Genomic DNA, 20,641 nt, shown 5'->3' on the forward strand with positions numbered 1-20,641 from the left:
TCAGCTTTTTTCTGTATCAAAGCTCTTCTTTTTAGTCTAAATGTCTGATTAAAAGACAAAAGAAAAAAAAGGAACACTTCTGATTTGTCCATATTTGTTTTTATTCTGAAGCATAATTATGGTTTACTGTGGTTTTTTTTCTTTTCTTTGAAGCTTCTAGAATTTACATGACAGCATGAGGAGAATCCAATCAATAACAGCTTGGTAATAACTTGCTGTGCTCGACATAAATAATTTGACCAGAAATCCAGCTCCATGTATGACAAACACAGATCTGCTGCAGCCTCTCACTCTACATTGATTTGATGACAAGAAGGTTGTTGTATGTACAACACAATTATGTTAAACTAATCATTGTTGCTAAGGAAAAAAAAAAAGCTCACGAGAGAAAAAATAATAAGCACAAACGTTCGTAGGGGGAGCCACTTTTATCAAGGTAAGTCACAAAAAGGAATACAACAGTTTATACACATCTGTTTTTATAATATACAGAACTGGGACCACAAAAAATATACCGAGAATTTTCCTCATTTAATATGACCTTCAACTTCTGCAGCCCAACTGGAAAATAAATGCAAGGCTTTTCACTTGACTTGGCAATATTTGCTCACTCTTTTATCCAAAAAAAGTAGTCAATATCAAGAGTCTGTGCCAACTCTGGTATTTGTTGTTTTTACATCCAACCTGAACTGATGATAAAAGCCAAAAAGCTTGATGCTGCCATCCCCATGCTTCACTGTTGGAACATGTTGGATCCTGTGCCAAATGTGGAGATCTGCTGCATGGAGACACAATCTAACAGGTGAAGATCTTGTAGGAATGCAAAGTGTGTATTCAGGACGTTTGGTATATACTATTCCACAGCTATTGCATTCCAAACTGTCTTATGACTATGCTGATATACTAACATTAAATTTTGCAGCCTGTCTCATAGTTTAGGCATATGAAGAATAAAATAGATTGTTGTCTTTGTGGGCTTTTTTGTCACTGTTACACCATATTTTCTCCCCTTAACGACGACTACCTTCACTGTGTTACTTTGTATATCTAATGTCTTGGTCTTATAATTTTTTTTCATGATGTTTAACTGATAATATAAGAACCGTGGCATCCTCACAATTAACAATGGTGTTATTCTCCTTATTGCATTACGCATCTGAAGGTTCCCTGATGAAATGACTGCAGAAAATGAAAAGAAGGTTCCATCTATATGTGTCTGCATTTTAATAGGGGAATTAAGTTTTTTTTTTTTTCAAGTTTAAATAATAAAAAAAAAATTAAATAATAAAAAGGTTGGTATACTTTGAGAATCTCCTACAACAAGTGTATCATCCTATTACCAGAAAACGGATGATTTGACCAGGAGTATGTGAGCGTCATGAGGCTGAGAAACATTAAATACAGTAATCCTCTTGTTTCAATTTGCACCCTATGACCCTCAGACCCTATCAGATGAGTCTTTAGCCTTCCCCTGGGTCTCCCTTGGCCAATACTGACTTTACAAATCTCTGTTTAGCCGCAAAGACGGGACGAATCAAGCTTTAATTATCACCATAATTACATATAATTTATCTTCGCTGCCATCAAGTAACATTGCTTAATGAGGGATGGCGCTCTGAGAATGATCACTTCAAGGCACATCAGCAGACAAGGCTGGGTGCCTTTCACATAAAAGAGACTAAGATAAAATATACCAATTTAACAGAAATGCCATGATTTCAACGTTTTTCATAATTTTCCACCCAAATAACAAAAATGCGAGTTAAAGTCTTTTCCGCCTGCTTGGCAAGCATTGCATTTGTGGTTCTTCCTACTTCTCATATACAACCCATCTCAATTCCTCAAGTTTTCTCCAGTCCCTCTTGCCTGGATTCAAGCCTCAGCATCCACCTGATTGCTCAATCTATCTTTATCCCCCATGCTGAAGCCTACGTCAGAGGGTAAATTGAATATACTAAGAGCTGTCTGTTGGTGTCTATATTTAATAAAGTGCGCTGATGAGGTGCTGATTTATCGCTGGGCAGTATTCACACTCTATTACAAGGAGATTACGCAGCCTGAGTGGGATCAGGCTGGCAACACAGTAAGTAGATTTTACAATTTAATGGCAAAGAGAAAACGGGAACCCTGATGGAGCAGAGGGGGGGCGGGGGCTGCTGGGAGAGTGCGGGTGATTAAAGCGCAAACACGACAACATACAAGAAGGTGTGATCTCTTTTCGACATCGCTGCCTCTGTGTTAACAAGTAATGCGGCAGCCACTTGTCTGTCAAACACAGGGATTCAATAAAGCACAGATAATGAATATTCCCAAAACACCAGCGATAAATAGCGCAATGCAGTCTGAGTCATTACCTTCTTCTGGCCTAAATGTAATACAACTAATGCTGAAACACCTGGTGTTAAGAAATAAGAAATTCATTTCTAAGCACCTAATAAAAAAGATACAGTGCTCTGCAAAAGCATTCATGTCCCTTAAGCATTAAACTCAGAGCTTAAAGTGTTTTATTGGGAGCTTATGTAATAAACCAAAACAAAGTGTTAGGTAATGTTAAAGTGATACATGTTTCTTTTTTAAATTTTTTTAAGAATTACTTATAAAAATCTGAAAGGTGTGGAGTGCAAATTTTGTACAACCATAAAATACCACAAAAAATGTTTTGTGGGCAATGATTACATTGAGATTTTTGTTTTTTCTATTCCGACTCTCAAGTCTTGCCACATGTCCTTAATTGCATTTAGGTCCAGAGTTTGAATGCACCATACCAACACAGGAATTTGATTTCCACCATCCCATTGTATCACTGACAGTAAATTTAGGTTGTTTGTTCTGCTGAAAGCGAACATCTATCTCTGCTACCTCCAAAGTTACCATGTTCATTTTAATTGTTTGTCTCATTAATGTTTCGCAGTCCAGTGCCTTACTGTCTGGCCTTGGAAGATTCACAGATGTGACATATGATGGACTGAACATTGGCCTGTTAGATACTAAAGACTTGGTGGTGGGTATTTTAACCTGTTCATATAAAGAACCACATAGAGAGTAGTATCACTTCACCCTTTGTAAAACTCTGACACTTGGTTTTCAATTTTACAACATAATCACAATATGTGGTGAAAGAAATAAAGTGAACAATATAATCATTTTCAGTTGGGACAGTAAAAGTGTTTTGACTGATTTTTGTAAATGTCAAAGTTTAGCTTCTTGCGCTACCTTGCATAAAAGGCGTGTATACCAGTTTGACCATGATAGTGGAGACTGCATCCAGCATAGTCACACTCTCAGTGTCAAGGCGGTTTTAGTGCACTGAGGCTGTGAGTGTACTTAGTTCCTCCGTAAAGCACCTGGACAGCGTGGATTTGAGCTTTACGTGATGGAAACGGGCCAAAGGGGCTGTACAGTGCCCTGCAATGTGTGTCAAAGGTTGTTGGGACCTTAGGAGCAACAACCCATCTGTCAGCATCCCGGTAACACTGCTCCTACTAATGACCCCAGACCCTCTTCAGGGGGCTGCAGACTGCGCCTCATGCTTCTATTTAAAGAAGTGGCTGAAGTGTCCGAAGGTTCTGCTGTGATTAAGGGAGAACCAGAATCAGGGCAGAGTTGCTGTCTGCAATAGCAAACAGATATAATGTACTTTTAGTTTAATTAAATCCATAAATTTTTCACCTAACAAAAAATATTTATATCAAGATTTGCAAATCTCTAAGATAATGTTCATGTCAGTCTGATATTTGAAAGAGTGTCCCAGAATTGCAAATCTAACAAGACATGGTCATTCACTTAAATTGACTGGTCAGCCTATCACAACATTAATCAGTGAAAGCATTTAAGATAAGTCTTAGAGGAGCTGCAGAGATTCAAAGCTCAGGTGGGAGAATCTGTAAAAGAATGGGGTTCACGTTCCTGCAGGAAATGTTCCTCTGGAGGCACACCAACAATGTAAAGATTTGATCAAATCATATGCATGTTTTTAGTATGCACTAGTCAAAGTCCAGATCTAAATTTAATTCAAAATCTGTGAAAAGATTTGGCATTTTCCTAAAGTAATCTAACAGAGTTTCAACTATTTTGCAGGAAAAATAATCTTTTAACATGCAAAGCTCATGGAGACATACACCAAAACACTTCCAGTCAGAATTAAAACAAAACAAGGTCCAATCTGACTCAGAAGGACTGAATATGAATGCATACCACACTTTGCAGAATGCAGTTTTCTTGAAAATCTGAGCTATTTTGTTTTTGTCTATCTTACAAAACATTAAACGTACATTAAAGTTGTTTGCAAAGTGACAAATTGAAGGGGTATGAATTCTTTTGCAAGGGTCTGGATGCTTATTCATTTTTATAGCTCAGAACGAAAGACACTGGACTATATCCATACGACTAATACAGCTTGTTATCCTCCACTTGCCCTCCCATTAATGTGCAATTGGGCCATTCTTCTCCACATTACGCCGCTTTTCAAACACATTTTAAAATGTTCTCCGTTAATAGACGAAATTAAAAATCAACTGGGAGATGCTAAGTGCCAATTTTTCTGACATTTAAACTGTTGAATTTGAACGTTAGTTATTGGCCCATCTGAAAGTGGCCTAATAAGTGTGTTCTACTTCATTATGAACTGTTAATCTTTTTAATTCCATCGCCAAAGGCCACAAAAATCTATCAGAATACAATCAGCACTTTTTTCCCTGTCTGGTCTTGTAGTGGAGGAGGAGAAATATAGCAGGAGATGAGCATGGTAGGCTGCCCCAGGGTACCGTCGGAGCATGGAGTGTTAGCGCATGGAGTTTCGCTCAACCAGTGAACCGTCTCTGATCAGGTTCAGCCATGTACAACTCAATTATGCAGCCATTTCATGGCCAAAGGACACCCACTGTCCTAATACAAACGCCACCTCCGGGACAGACGCAAACCAAGCACTTAGTAGAAGCATTTTTTTTTCTCACCTAAATGGTTATCTAATATAAAGAAAAAACAGCTTGATTCAACAATGAAACATTACGAAACACAGGTATTAGTGAGAGTCTGTTTACAAGGAAGGAGATCAAAATAATCTGCTTATAGGCTATCATCTCACAGGTAGTGCAGATTATTCATTGTAGCCTTTAAGTGGCAGATACCTGTGCTAATTTAGGAACAGAACCATGGGCTCGAAGCGATGGGTTGAAATGATTAGTGTTTGTCAAATCACAGGAACACTATGAACCTCTGCAATGTCTATAAAGTGCACTACAGCATGTAAGAAAAGTGTAAGCAGATAAATGTAAAATATTTAGAGCACAAATACAAAATTGCAAAACAAATCCAAATGTGCAAGTTTATTTAAGGTTTCCTCTCTCTCTTCATTCCTTAACAAAGGCAGTGTGTTCTGCTTCCAGCCCTCCACAGTCCAGTATCATGGGATTTTTCAGAATGTCTGTGGCGCTGGCGTCATTTTTGGGTCACATCGATGGGAGTGTGTTATCAGGTCAGCTGTGATCCAGTCCTGAGTAAGCTCCTTGGTTAAACTCTCAGGCTGCTGACCATGCATGGCCATGTGCGGAGTGATCCAAACAGTTTAGACGAGTAAGGAACTGGAGCTGAGGCCAGGGCCTGGGAGCATATCCACCTCTAATCTCCTTACTATTAGATCTGTACCTGATTAATACCCTTCCTTCTGAGAAGTACTCTAATACCTTTTCAGCATTATATAAAAAAGGGTCAGCTTAGTTTCCAGCTGGTTTGATTTAAATAAGTTCTCTCAATTTACTTAAGTTGAATTTAAATGATCTCAATAACTGACAGACATAAAATAAAAGCATGCAGCTGCTTGAGCTTTCCCGCACGCTGACAGCTGTGTCCCTGTTCACGTTATGCTGATGAGCGAAGGAGGTTATGGAGTTGCCGCTGAGGGACACTGTCATTTAGTCTGTTACTCTTTCGCGCTTACAGCATCGTAATGCTGTAGAGTTATGGGGGTCAAGAGCAAGATCAAGCAGAATCTGCCTGGGTTGCAAAAAAAAAGAGCGGCTGAACAACATGTTCTCTGTCAAAATCAGAGGAAAAACTCTTGAAGGAAGCAAAATCTCTGCTGACGTGAGGCGGTGTATTCTCAATGGTGTATCCTTAATTCAACAGCCTCTTATAACCTAACACCTCGTCTATCACGATGTCTATGGGGCACGGAAGAAACATGATTATGCCTATCAATAATTCAGAAGATGTGTGTGTGCTCCTGCTCTTCGGTGCATTCAAGTGTGATATGATGACTTATTTGTTTGGGCAGGTCCCAAACTTTGCTTTAAATCTCCCCATTTCTCCTTCTTCATTCAGTGAAGGGATCTTAGATGCATTAATTCAAGATGTGTTTCTTGAAAAACTTTGCTAAGTGTTCACTATTTTAGTCCAATAGACACCAGAAGGGTAAGTGGGCTGCTCTCATTTTATGAAATGCTTACTTTTTTATGCAGAGCAAGTTTATTGGTATAGCACCACTCATCTGATAGTGTATCAAAGTTCTTTATCAAAAAATAAAACAATGAAGCTCAGGTGTATCATATTAATAAGAAAAGATATGTTAAAAAAATAATAGAGAAGAATAAGATAAGAATCAATCTTTCAAGAGCAAAAGAGAACAAAAGTGAAAGAGTTAAATTCCGGGTAAAACATGAGAGAGAGAAAGAAATTAGAAAGAATAAGACACAGCGAGAGGGAAATCTTTTCTACCTGGGATGTGTTTGGCCCAGCCAATGATGACCACAAGCTCGCGGTCAGCCAGGTCACACAGCGTTGTGAGAGCCTTGATGTCACTCTCTGGCATGGTCGGGTCAGGCATGGCGTAGATCTTTTCTGGCTCGGCCACCAACAGGTGAGACACTATCTTTGTGACTGAAAATAGAAGAGAGGGCAGTAGGACGTCGACAAAAAGAAGAGGTCAGAGGTTGAAAAAGCTCAAAGGACCATAAAGATGTTCAGTATTGATCATTGTGACAATATGAGAAACTAATTGAATGTTTGTGGGAAATAAAAGAGAAACTGCAATGGGAAATGCGTCCTCCAGCATTCAGTTGTATAACAGCGGTCACCCGCTCGGAGACTTAACATAATTCAGCTATGGCCGGAACAATACATGGCCTACATTTCTGACCAATGATCTCTCAACTGTCCAAACATGGGAGTGACAGAGGAGCATGAATCTGGCCAGGCTTTACCTGAAAGCTGACTGGCTGGATGAGGGGTGACGACGGGTTAGCGATGGAGTACTCACGAGGCTTTTTAGTAGGAGGCGGGAGCGTCAAGCCCAGGTATGGGTTGTTTTCTGTGTCCAGCCTCCGCTTGTACTTCTGTCTGCCCCCTCGCACACGGTCCAAACGAACCCCTGGGAAAGAGAAGTCAGACAATCACCAGATGAAATGTGTGTATTTTGCTTAACAGACAGAATGTAAAGAATATCAAATATATTGTCTTTCAAATGTATTCCTACTCTTTGAACTGTTTCACAGTATGTCATGTTACAGTTACAAACTTCAGTGTATTTTATTAGGATTTTCTATGATAAACAAACACAACTCTGCAAATTCTACATGTTTTGACTGTAAGGTCGGTCAGTCCTTTTATAAATTTAGCTTGAAAAGTATTTTGAAAATTGGTATTTTTTAAGAAAGTAAGGTTTGACCAATCTGTTCATCCCCAACCATCTTTCAAGCAAAGTTCAGCATCAGTAGATGTATTTATGTATTTATGTAACAACTTTCACTGTTCAACCTTATTTTCACATTGCTTAGACAGAAGGTAGTATATTTTGTAGATGAATTTTTTTCTCGGGGATAATTGTAGAGTTGAAGGAAACCTATTTATGGTTTTAAATAAGTGTGGTGTTAATTTGTATTCATCCCGTAAGAGTCATGCAAGTCCGTTAAAGTAAATTTCCAGCTTTGTAGATCAAGATACTGACATCTCCATCCATTTTCCTTCACAAAGCCACACAGTTGGACTGAATTGAGAGCATCTGTGAAGAACACTTAACATGGCAGTTGACTTTGACTGGTCCCTTTTAACATGGATATTTTCACCCAGACAGCGGCCATGTGTCAAAGGTTGCTGTCCAGCTGCAAAGTGAAACTCCATCTCAAGTCTTTTACCAGACTCTGATAGATTTCATTCAAAGTTCCTTGCTTTTTTTTAGCTTCAGCCATCTTGCACAATACTGCCTTGGATATGTGTGATATACACATATTTTCCATTTCAGAACGTTAGATACTTTGTCTTGGTTTTTCACAACAAAATACATTGAAGGTTGTGGATGTAAAGATGGAAAATTTCAAGGGGAATGAATCTGCTTCCTACACACTGCACACACAAACATTATGTAGGTCAACAAAGTGAAAAAATGTTTAGTAAAAAGTTCTGGTTGCTACTTTGAATCAAATATTACACTCCTTAGATTAGTTTGTCTCTTGCTTTTGCATGAGTGATCAAAAAGGACTGCATGGTGGCATATGTGTGTTGAAATGAATTCCTGAATGAGTACGCAGGAGTGTGTGTCTGTATGAATGTGTCAGAGGCCTTGCTACCTTCCCATATGTGGCCCATGCCTGGCTGGTCTACTGTGACACGGCTGAGCCCAGAGCAGGTCTAAACATATGAATATTTAATGCAGGGTCAATGATCTCACAGACTGGCCCTCTAATTATTTAGCTTTTGGGGTGAGGCAGGCTGCATACTAATTAGCTGCCAGCTACCTGCCTCTTCGCTCGCAACTGTGAGCTCAGGTGTGCTCTCCTCCACATCCACAAAACAAAAACCGCCAGCTCCGAGCAAAGATGCCGCCACACACATAACGAACAAAGCTCCCGCTGTCATACCACAGATAGATAACTGGGTATTGCTTTCCCATAAAAGACCCCTATTTCACCCCTCTTTCACTGGAGCAGCACAGGGGCCTTATCACCCTCAGCCACACCTAGGGGGCCAGGTTGCACACTGATACTGTAAATGTCAAGCCAGCCTCATCATAACATAAGTTATTTATTATCTCATTATTTGATAAGAATGTTTCTATTCGGATGTCTTTTCTATTCTATTAATTTTCAACATTGTTAACATATTTTATAGACGCCGTTCCTTTTCTTTTGATATCCCTGAGCAGGTATTTGGTTATTTAATGCAATTGCATGCAAGCATTTATATCCTGCATCTTCATACTTGTGTGTCATCGCTACTGTGAAACCTAAATCTTAATCCTGTCAAGAGGGAGAATCCTTTCAATCTGTATACATAATGTAGCCCCCCTCAAACAAATTTAATATTAGAGGATGGATGGGAAAAGGCTCAATGAAATGCTCGAGGTGGAGGAGGAGTTAATTTGTCAGCTTCCTGCGTCCTCTGAGTGAAGAACGCCCGCAGCCAGAGCACTTCCTTGATGATTTCATCACTTTATAACAGGGAGGACGGTGTCAAATCCGGACATTGTGTGGCCACTGCAAATGAGCCTAATAGAATTTACCCATCAGCAAGTGCTCTTGGAGAGGATGAGTTTGGATGGGCCCTATGCACAAACGACTGGAGGTCGCTCGGTGAACGGGAGGAAAGGAGAAAAATCAGATGAGCAGGACAGAAGTGATGGCCTTCATTTAGCAAAAAGGAACTCAACAGCCGGTTTATGCAAAATATCTAGATTTGTACCTCTTATGTGACATGACCAAACCTCTTTTCTCTGCTAATAAATGCAGGTTGGTGGCATTAGAATGTATTGCAATGTAATATGTCTTGATAGATTATTTGCACCTCTGGAAATTCTCCACAGTTTGTAACATTAAAACCACAAACTTCAACATATTTTAATGAATATAATCCTTCAACTGAAAAGTGAACTTCTGCTGTTATCTCTAAAGGCCTCTGTAAGTATTTCTTGTTGTATTCAAGAAAGCCATCCTCTCATTGGTTAAGTCCAGATTTTCTATCGTGAGTGTAGAAAAATATCCTGATGTTGCCACCACCTCCAGTTACTGGTCAGATACTGTCTTCAGGGTGACGTGTAATGTTGGTTTTTGTCCTCTCATTGAGTTGCAGGCTGGTATTTTGGAATCTTGCATGCAGTGCAGGTCTCATTTAACCAGAGCACCTTCTTCTACCGACATGGCTTATGAAACATGAGATGTGTAATGTTTGTTTTTTTTTTTTCCTCAACATTGTCTCCCTTCTTTTCACCTTGCTGTAAACACTAGATCTGTGGATCACATCACCCTCCTGTCAGTCTCAGTCGGTCTGTAGTTATCTGAATGGACTGAAATGTGCTCAGTGAGATGCGCAAAGCTTTGCATAATTTTTCAGATCTGACGTCTTCTTTATAAATTTCTCCCTGACCCGTCTGCTGTGCTCCTTCGTCTTTGGTCATCCTAAACCTTTCAGCTTTTTCTTTTAAAAACTATGCATCACTTTGATTCCAATAAACAACTATGTGTTACAAGGAGTATGAATACTTTTTCAATGCAGTGTAACTGTATATTTCATTTTCTTATATAAATTATTTAATTCCCTAGAAACACAAATCTGATTAGGACTGTCTTTCAATTTCCTGACAGTGACAACCTACTAACCTAATTACCCCAATTTCCCAATAGACATTCATCCTTCCCGGCAAGAATAGGGGAAGCCGCCTCCACACACACACGCACACACGCATGCACACACACCAAGTAGACATGAAAGACTTCTTTTTCTCCCCAACTTATAAACAAGCATGTAGTGGCCTTTTTTATTGGAGTCCATTTGTAGCTCAAGTAGTTTTTATTTGAGCCATGGAAACTCCTCTCATTGGCCAATGTGATGTCACCACTTTCTACAGTTTCTTTCAGCTCTCCTGTAGAGACGGGCTCCTGCCAGGTGACTGCGCTTCGGATCTCAGTGTTTCTCTCTGCCAGTTGAGCTGTGCGGCTGTGTCAGCCGGCGATGGAGGGTGGATGGGTGCCTCTTTTAATTACTACAGTCCAGGCCATAATTAACAAATGGTGACAGGAATTAAAGCTCGGCTTTAACCTGTCTCATTTTACTGTCCAGATATGAGCAGAAAGGAAGATCAGAGGTGTTTAGTTACATTTACATTCATTCCCTTGGAGACATAGGGTGGATTTTTGAGGAGTCTGACTGATTGGTCTGTTGTGCTTCCTCCATGGGTAAGCAACAATTGAGGTATAAATATGCAAAAGTCTTCTTACTGTTTTATGGTTCACTGTACAGTGCAGTGAGAGTTGCAGTGGGTGAGCTCGGGTATCATCTCTTCAAAGAAAGCTGCTTGTGGAGGGGGCTTTTGGCCAAGGCGGCTGGCATTCGCACATGGATTAACGCAAGCCTCGAGGTGGGGGCCGGGGCCAGCTGACCTAGGGCTCTTCTTTCCCTCCAAAAACAATAATAATCCCCCTTCAAGCACACTCCTACAAAAGGGCCTGTCTTCACTCACTTTGTGTGGCAAGCTATGGTATAGGCCCTTATTTTGAGTCCCTCACCTGTTCAGAGCATCTCTCCATTGGGGAAAGTGTCAGGATGTCTGGGATGGTTGGCAATGCCAAGGGGGGCTTAGACAGACCCTATTTTAGCTGGGAAAATCAGAAGGCCACATGGCAAGGCATGGTGAGCCTTGCCTTTCAAGGAAGCTGCCGCGCTAAACTGCCGTCAGCACGATTTCAAAGGGCCCCTGTTGCCAGCTTTGAATGCTTGCAAGTGTGTCACAGCATTTTTAATCAGGAGTGGTGATGAACGAGGGTAGCGGAAAATTGTCACACATTGCCCCCTCCTCATCTGATGACCTCCAGATGAGGAGGGGTCATCAGATGCCATACTGACATCGTTGCCAGATAGTCCATTTGCAGGTTAGCTGCAATACCTTGCTCAGCTAACATGTGGACAAATTCAAAGAGTAACTGTCACTTAAATTGAAATTCAGTTCTCAAATAAGAGATGTAAAACTTTTTTTTTGTCTTGTCTTACCCTAATTCACCCTTGAATATTATATAACTTTCCAATAAAATTGGTGTGAGTTTTTTTTTTCAACTAAGCAACAAGAAATGTCCTGTCTTTCAAGGTCACCATCATTGTCAAACGGATAATCCAAATCATCCTATTGCATTCCCATATCTACACAGAATAAGTCAGTAATTAGAGTCCAGCTGTGTCATTTAATCTCAGCATGAATCTGAGTTTGTTAGAGAATATTAGTGCATCCAAATATCCTAATGAAAAACTAATACAACAACACTAACAACGCTGTTCAATTCATTGTCCTATAATGACACATAGTGACGTCTTTTACTCTCTGCTGTAACATTTGATGAAGGGCATTGTACTAGCAGCATTGCTCTTTTGTATGTAAAGAGGGGGCTCTTGGAAACTCTGGAGGAGCTACAGAGGTCTCAGCTCACTTATCTTCCACTTTGTGTTAGTCTACCCTAAAAAAACCCGAATAAATCCTTTAAAGTTTGAGATTGTAACATGTCAAAATGTGAAAAAGGTCAAGAGTATGAAGACTTTGGCAAAGCATGGCATTTTCCAGGTTGTACAACACATTCACTTGGAGACAATAAACCAGGCAAGCAATGATAGGACTGAAGTGCTTAAGCAATTGTTACATAAGAACAGTGTTTGGTCTGCATGTAGCCATGCATGTGGTTGATCCTCTGTGTGTAAGTGAGACACAGCGACGGGAAAGGAAGAGAGCAACTGCCACCAAATGATGTCAATGTAATCTCTCAATGCTATCTTGTCTTCTCTCTTGCTCTAAGCTCTGATCCGTTTCCATTGATCAGAGCAAAAAAACCTGTTGCCCCTGACATTTGATTCGTGTATCGATCACTTCCTCCTTTATACAGTCAAAGGAAAGTGCGGCGACTAAACATGGGGTCCAGGCAGAGCTCTTGTAATTCCTGTAATCTTGCTGCTGATCTTTAGCAGACTACTTTCCCCATATTTATCGTGCTACACTTTCAAATGATAAACATTTAAAATAGCTTCAGCTACTGTAACTGTAACATGAGAATTATCATTTATGGTATTGTCCGAAAACTTCTTTGCTATTTTAAAATGGATGAATAGTTTATTGAGATATATTTAGGTGATATTTTCCACGGTGACACAATGTGACCTTTCTTCAGTAATTAAAGTAAGTGGCATCCTGAGTCACATGAACAGTGGTCATCTCCACATGATGAGTCCGGCTGCGGTGTTGAGCCCACGGCTTCAGAGAGCTTACAGCAGACACACGCTGTGTGTTTTTCTTTCCCTTCAGTTGCTAAAAAAGCCCTAAAATGGATCTTAAGAAAAGAATCTACTGCACTTCTATCCATAAGTCATTGGAAATGTTTTCAATAATACTGTCTGAAAATCATTAAATTATGAGATAACTGCTCCGTTAATCTTCAATCACATTCTGACAATAGCTGTGGCTTTGCGATGAGGAGAACTATGCAAAAGAGGAGAGTTGTTCTCATTCTGCTAATATGCTGAATTCACAGAAGAATGCATTAAAACCCAGGGCTTATTCGGAGCGTGAATATTTGAGTTTTACACTCTTTTTACTTTGACCTGACACTGGTCATTCATTTATAGCCACAGCCACATATTTTTGTAGCCTCTTATTCTCCAGAATGATATATTGGCATAAATTTTTCATCAGATAGTAATGCGATTACTCTGTCTTTCTGGCACTGAGGCTTTATCTGGCCACATGCAGTCCAGGAGATTCTGTTACTGTGCAGCAGATCCATACGGGCCACAACTCTGGATCTGGCCGCTAACTGAATATATATGCATCTATAAATCCTGCTGTCCAACGGCAGAATAATGGGAGGAAGGAAATAGGGGACTTCTGACTTAAGAGTTTATCAGATAATTTCAAAGTATAAGTTTTAATCTGGGTGATACAGGACGAGTAACTGTAAAAAAATAAATACATTCATAATTTAATACCATTTAGCAAATATCACAAAATATTGACCAATTGATAACATAATTTTAAAAACAAGTTTGAATCTGAAAAGACTTTTCACATATTTTTAAACATAAATATACTCCCACTAACATTTGGCTGAAAGAAACCATCCAGTCTTTGTAACCATCAACAAGCTTCTGCCATTGTTAGCTGGATGCTTCATTTCTTTTAAGCTTAATTTCTGAGGTACATGTAGAACAGGCTTGTAAGGTTAGTCCACAAATTTTCTGACCTGCCAAAAACAATAATATCAACCTGCTTTATCTCTTGTTCTGAGTTTGGGATCACTAAGGTTTATTTTGTACTTCAGGTCCTGCCATATTCTGTTCAGTTCTCTGTGCTCACTATTGTTCTAATGGTGTTGAAATATAAGTTCATTCCTTTCTGTTTAGTTTCTTCCTTTGTGCTCTGTTCCTTTTATACTTGAATTTGTTTCCTTAGATTATTATCAGGCCTTTAACATTTTGGTAAGATGAAGCTTTGAGGGTTCAGCTCATTCTGCATTAATTTGTTTCTCTCTGACTCAAATTCACAGCTTTCTCCCAGCCACTGCTTTTCTACATTTCCTCCGATTAGTTCATCTGGTTCACCTGTCCTTCTCCAAACCAGCCTCTGCTTGCTCTGCTCCCCCTGCATCCTTTTCGTAAGTTTTAATTATGTTTTATACCAAAGCACTCAATTTGTGATCACAGATTTCTCAGCATTTAACTTCATTCTAACCACAAATCATAAAACCTACTGAAACATTTAACTGTGTCCTAGTTTAAAGCTGCCTTGCTGCTGATTTTCAGGTGATGCTTGTTCCATTTCAACAGTTTATTCACAAAGTACTAAGTCACAGTAGATGCCATCTAAAGACAAACAGATCTAATTTGTATACAATATATAAAGTTAATTCAATTGAGCCATGTAAACAGAATAAAACTTAATTAATGCATACAATTCAATTAATTTTCTACGTTGGTTCCAGTTTAAACACAGAGCTGTATACATTAATAAAAAGTGTTGCATACAGAACAGGAGATGGTGATTTGTACTGACTCTTATTATTCTATAGACATGCAAAGTATCAGTGTCAGTAAGAGCAAAACAAACCCACATCATGCTGCTGCCACTTCCATTCTTGGCAGCCAAACAGCTCAATCTTTCACCTTCAAATTTTAGTCTGACCTGAAAATGTTTTTGGAGTTTGGCTCAGTTTTGTTTTTGGTCAACACCCTGTCACTTCCTGTTGATTTAAAACAGGCTGGACTGCCATTCCAGCACTTTACATTTTATTGCCCAATGCTTCAGTCTTGAGGGGTTTCTAGGCCTTTCTAGAAAAACTGTGTTAATAAGTTTCATTTATTCTGATGTAATCCTTTGAAAAAATTAGGACACAATGTGGTGTTGCAAAAAGATGGCATCCAAACCAGTTTTGGAAAAAGATAAGTCAGGCTAAGATTTTGATTTGCTTTGGGGAAAATCTAACTAATTTATATAGTTACTTGTATCCACTTATATCCACTGATAAATATGGACTACATTTAAAAGTTGAACTCCAAGATTTAGTCATAAATTTCCAGTCAGACTTAAGCCAGGAACTTGGTTTCACTGCAGTTTTCCAAGGGACTTTTTTTTATTTTTACCAAATATTAGTAAGGATGTAAATATTTGAAAAGTCATTTTAGTTGTTTCCAGAGTCGTCTTTGTGCCATGAAAAATTTATACATCAAATAAATAATTTAAAAATGTAAAATGAATACAAACAGTAATACTTTCAATCACGATCGACATGAATGTATTTTCACCTCATTCAGAAATATTATTTTCCCTTCCAACAAAGCAGTGAGAACGAATAAAGAAGTCAGGCAGGTGAGGATGTGTAATGCGGTGAAAGCAGAGAGGTTCCTCCCTTAAAATAGCAGCCATGGCTGAAGGTCTCAGGGGGGTTTGGCTGGTGGTGATATTTAGTGGGAGAGAAACCGTGGCCAGACAAATCCATCTGGAGCATGTTTAATTGTCACTGAATTCCCTGGTGGCATGACTTAAAAAAAAAAAAAGTCCACAGGAAGAGAGCTGAGATGTTCGGAAAACATTTAGTGGATCAATATGCCAGGGAGAGCTGAGACTGTGGTGAGCGTGTGCTGAGGGACCCGGCGTGAGCCTTTCCAAGTGGAATACTGTTACATTTCTGTTACTCAGACGGCAGGAGCAACCTATTCAGCATATTTCTGTCCCCAGCTCAACTGCACATTATTTACTGCTGTGTAGGTAGAGGCAGGACAAAGCGCTGTGTTGTGGAGCACAAGAGAAACTCGGTGGGCTGATTGTTGCAGCAATCAGGGACGTAACAAAGCAATTATCCTGAACGTGAGGGGTGCGATGTTAAGAGATGTTTTGCATAGATGCGTGTAAAATTAATAAAAAATGTTCTTACTCTTCTTACCTTCTTTGAGCATCCCCACTTTGAGGCATTTCATGAAGCGACAAGCCTGACATGATTTGCGTCGCCGTTTTGTGATCTCACATTCGTTTGTGGCAGGACAGCTGTATTCTATGTTACCTGAAAAGCATAAAAAGGAGCAAGTTAGTATTAAGACATTATCGAATGTGGCTATAGAGTGATCTAAAATATACATTTATAATTAATTTATAGTGGTTTCCAATGATAAAACTATAAATGTCATATCTAAATAGTTACTGGTATCAAAAGTATGCAAAACCTTTTAAAACCTCAAATAAGCTTTTTTTTTTTTTAAATAAATCATAATTGTATGATTAAAACTCTTCTTATTGAAATGCCTGAGAAATTGCCAGAGCAACCAGAGTTTTCTTCAGCTGTATGAACCACAGCTCAGTGCTTCTCCTCCCCCACATTTTGTTACACACTGTAATAAATTTGCCAAAGAAAGCTATAGCTAAAGATGTGGAAAGTAAAGATTCTGATCTTACCATGTCTGCTGGCATACTGGAAAATGCATTAAATATGTATCATATTTGATGGTGCATTAAGTCCTACAGTGTCCATAAAGAATGTGTTTCGCTGTTCGTGTGTTTCTGGATTGAAAATGTGTGTGAATTTGGATGAAGGGTGTAGAAATCAGAGTATTAAACTCCAGCAGTACACGCAAACTTATTATTTTGTTGTAATTTCCATATTGAAGGAGATAATGTTTCAGTGTTTTAGCGATGCCCTCAAGTGACCACTTGAGGGCATTTCACTTTTGGTTTTAAGCATCAAGCATTCTGAGGTGAGAGGATCAGGGAAGCTATTGCACTTACATGAGATCATGTAATGTTAGGATTGGGAAGTTACTGCAATACTTCAGTAGCAGTAGTGCGCATGTGTGGCATAGATAACATGTGGCAGAAAGGAGCACAAGCTGTAAAGAGCGACACGTATGAGAGTGACGTGACCTTTGTGTAGTTTTTATATTTTCAGGTGAGAATCTGTGAAGGTTGACATACTGTATTGTGTTAAATGTTGCATTGAGTTTCTACAAAAGTTAAAAAATCTAAAGTGGTGGAAGGTTAATAGCTAGTTAGACTGAACCCTGGTTTGAAATGGGAAGTCATTAGGCTAATAAAATGTAAGCATTTAATACTCACTATTAAAGTGTTGTACAGGTTGATTCTGAGTCTATTTAAATTTCTTAAATTAGCAAAAATGTTTTGTATGTTAGATAAGTTTATGACCCAAAGAATTATTCACCTTTCTATAAACTGATTGTGGCACAACATCAGACATCTAGAGAAAAGGAAACTATTACTGACAGGAGTCTGGCTACCTAGGACAATAGCCTGATGAAGTGGAATGATTATGGAGCAGAGCGACCAAAATACTTTATATTCTCCACTATAAGCATTTAAAAAGTATATTTAAATTTAGTAGTTCTTTAATCTGTGTGCGTGGAGAAGACCAAATATGTAGCTCAAAACACTAACAAACAAATACAGGGAAATTAAAAACATTTTTGTTCATTTAGCAGCAGTTGGAAAAGTTGCTTTCATGTTTTAAAGAAAGGTATTTTGATCATGTACTATCTTTTTGTTGTAGATTTTTGTCTAATAGTCTACAACTGGTATTTTTAGTCAAGATTATCATTAGGGAATATCATTCCACCTCCTACCTAGTGGCTGGGCAGCTCAGGTGGTTTTGTTTTTCAGTGAGTACCTTCTACTACTCACTGGTACTCACTTTGACGACCAAAGGACAAGGAGAGGAGGAGTTAAAGCGCATGGATAGGGAGAGGGGTAAAGCTACAACGGTCCTTAAGGACCGTTCAGTAGATGCCGCCCCGGTTCTACACTAAATTGGCCTCATTAATTCTGTACATGTCCCCTCCAGGTCCCAGCGTGGGTCATGTCCCCCCCTTGTGCTCACATAGGCTCTGCTTCTGCCTCAATAGCAGGCTAGAGAGCCAGACACACTGCCCCTGACCACTTTACATAATACTCCTGTAGACCCAAACCTGTTGTTACCACTGTTGCTATTGTTGACTATTTACATAGTGTGCAGCCAAGAGTCCTTATGCATTATTCAGCTGCAGCATCTTGAGAAAGAGTTTCATTGCTCCACAATAAAAGAGCATGCCCTGCTCTAGCATTAGTAGCAGAAAGGGAAGGATATGTAAGGCAGTGACTCCATCTCTGTGCATCTCTATACATTTCATTGTATTCTGGGTCTTTCAATAGTGGGTTTCAGTGTAATAGTTACTTGAAGAATAGGAATTTGAATCATTTTGTTGTCCTAAGTGGACTTTTAAGCTTTAAAGCTTCTGACATTGACAGTTTTATAAACTTTACTTTTGTAATTTTTAAACTGGAGTTGTACTTTGATGCTCAAACACACATTTTGACTGCAAACCCAACATGTATCAACTACTCTGACCATTGCTCTACATTTCTGTAAGGAAATTGTGTAATATTCCACCAGCGTTCCTCCGCTAGCCCTTCAACACCCTTTGACAACTTATGCAATTATGTTAACATTATTGGACAGATCAGGAGGAGGGTCCCAAGATGTTACAAATAATTAGAAATTCCTCTTTTTATCTGGGTTAGAAATCATTATGCTAATTCCCATCATCTCTTTGGGGTTGGGGTAAATAAAGGTGTGAGAGAGCCGGCTGATGAGCTCTGATTGCGTTTCCTCAGACTGTTTTTCTCTGTTGTCATAGCAGAACACACCATAATAATCCAATTCATTTCCCACAAGGCGGGAGGAGACAATCAATGCTGTCCTGGAGGGACGTCATTCTTTGGTCTTTTGTGCCTCTACCCAATCACTACATTTCTAGTTAAAATAATTCGTTTTTATTTATATTAAAACAAACACACCCATGTGTCTTAGGTCAGTTTTATTGGCCAAACACAATGTAAGGGTGTGTATTTTCACACCTTGGGGCCAAGCAAGGCCTTTTTAATGCCACAGAAACAAAAACAAACACGCTGCTGTGTCCACCTGTCCTGTTGAGCTTCTTTCTCATCTGATGTTCTGCTCAGAGGGGGATTCAGATCTCTCACTGCAGAGTGAAGAGTGGATTAACTAATTCTTCGCGTCTGTGTTTGATTTATTTTTAGAGCACGGAGTGTTTGGGTATCACTACACAAACTGTCTCAGTGAAGTCACAACATGACCTGAGATAACCTTCAACTTGCCTAGCCCTAAATTAGTTATGAATATACACGTAACATGAGTCTAAGGAACTGAACTGATGCAATAAATCAAGTGTTAAATTTATGGGTTTGTAGTGGAGAAAAAACAATTGTGTTTATATTTTTAACTTGACATGATAAAGCCAAATAAAGCATATAGCTTTCTGCAGCACATTAATTATTTTCACTTGTTTAATCCTTTCCCTGTTAAATCTAATAAATATTTCAAGTGAACAGTTTGACTCATCTGAGTTCATCTCTAGACAACAAACAGAACATGTTAATGATTTGACAGTTTTTCACTATTTTAAAGTAGATTCAATATTTTTGGCATCTTCTTGCAAGTCATTACTTTTGAATTAAGTTGCCACTTTTCAGAAGTGAAAACAAGGGATACCCATCACAGCTTCCCACGGCCATGACCACCACTGCCCAAGGACTCAAGCAGAAGTAAAAAGTGACTTCTACTTAAGCTTTAAAGTTAAAAAAAAGCAAATAACAGAGAAATATAAAAAGCATTTTATTAATCCTCAATCCTGTTCAGCCAGGGATGACTATCTTCGCAATCATGTCTGTATTTTTTAAGTGTTTTTGCTTCTGAGGACTTTGTGGAGTATTAGGTGGACAATTAAAAAAACACGGTTGTTGAAAGAAGCACAGGTGTGTGGTGTTAATCTGAAGGCAACCGCACAACTTTTATTTTATTTTAAATGAAAGATAGTCACAGACATTTCCAGACAAAGGGAGAAGGTAACAGGAAGGAAAGTTTCCCCTCCACAAATGAAACTCTCTGAGATGAAGCATTAGCCCAAAAGGTCATGCCCAGGTTTATCTGTTTTCACAGAGGTCATAGTTTAGTTACCAATAACATTACAGGGTGAAGGCGGGAGAAAAAAGAGATTTCCCTCCTTTTTTCTCTCTTGATAAGTATCTGTCTCAATCTATTTTATGGCTTTTCAGGACCCATGCCAGGGCACAGAGGGGGAAAGTCAGGTCTTGTAAGTAAATTACAGTAAAATGGCAGGTATTTCTCAT

General features: G+C 39.1%; 1 protein-coding gene across 7 annotated transcripts in view; it reads right to left on the reverse strand.

Moving 5' to 3' along the window:
* esrrb (estrogen-related receptor beta) overlaps positions 1 to 20,641 on the reverse strand; it is a 57,269-nt gene that overhangs the window by 11,062 nt on the left and 25,566 nt on the right. For 5 of the 7 annotated variants that reach the window (XM_055038717.1, XM_055038715.1, XM_055038718.1 and 2 more), the window contains 3 exons: positions 16,386 to 16,511; positions 7,253 to 7,363; positions 6,712 to 6,873 (listed from right to left, as the gene is read on the reverse strand). In XM_055038717.1, coding sequence (XP_054894692.1) covers positions 6,712 to 6,873; positions 7,253 to 7,363; positions 16,386 to 16,511 — 399 coding nt within the window. The remainder of the gene's footprint in view (positions 1 to 6,711; positions 6,874 to 7,252; positions 7,364 to 16,385; positions 16,512 to 20,641) is intronic. The other 2 variants (XM_055038719.1, XM_055038714.1) reach the window with 1 other exon arrangement.

Source organism: Poeciliopsis prolifica, unplaced genomic scaffold, assembly GCF_027474105.1.
Source record: "Poeciliopsis prolifica strain line A6 unplaced genomic scaffold, Auburn_PproV2 SCAFFOLD013, whole genome shotgun sequence".
NCBI lineage: Eukaryota > Metazoa > Chordata > Actinopteri > Cyprinodontiformes > Poeciliidae > Poeciliopsis > Poeciliopsis prolifica.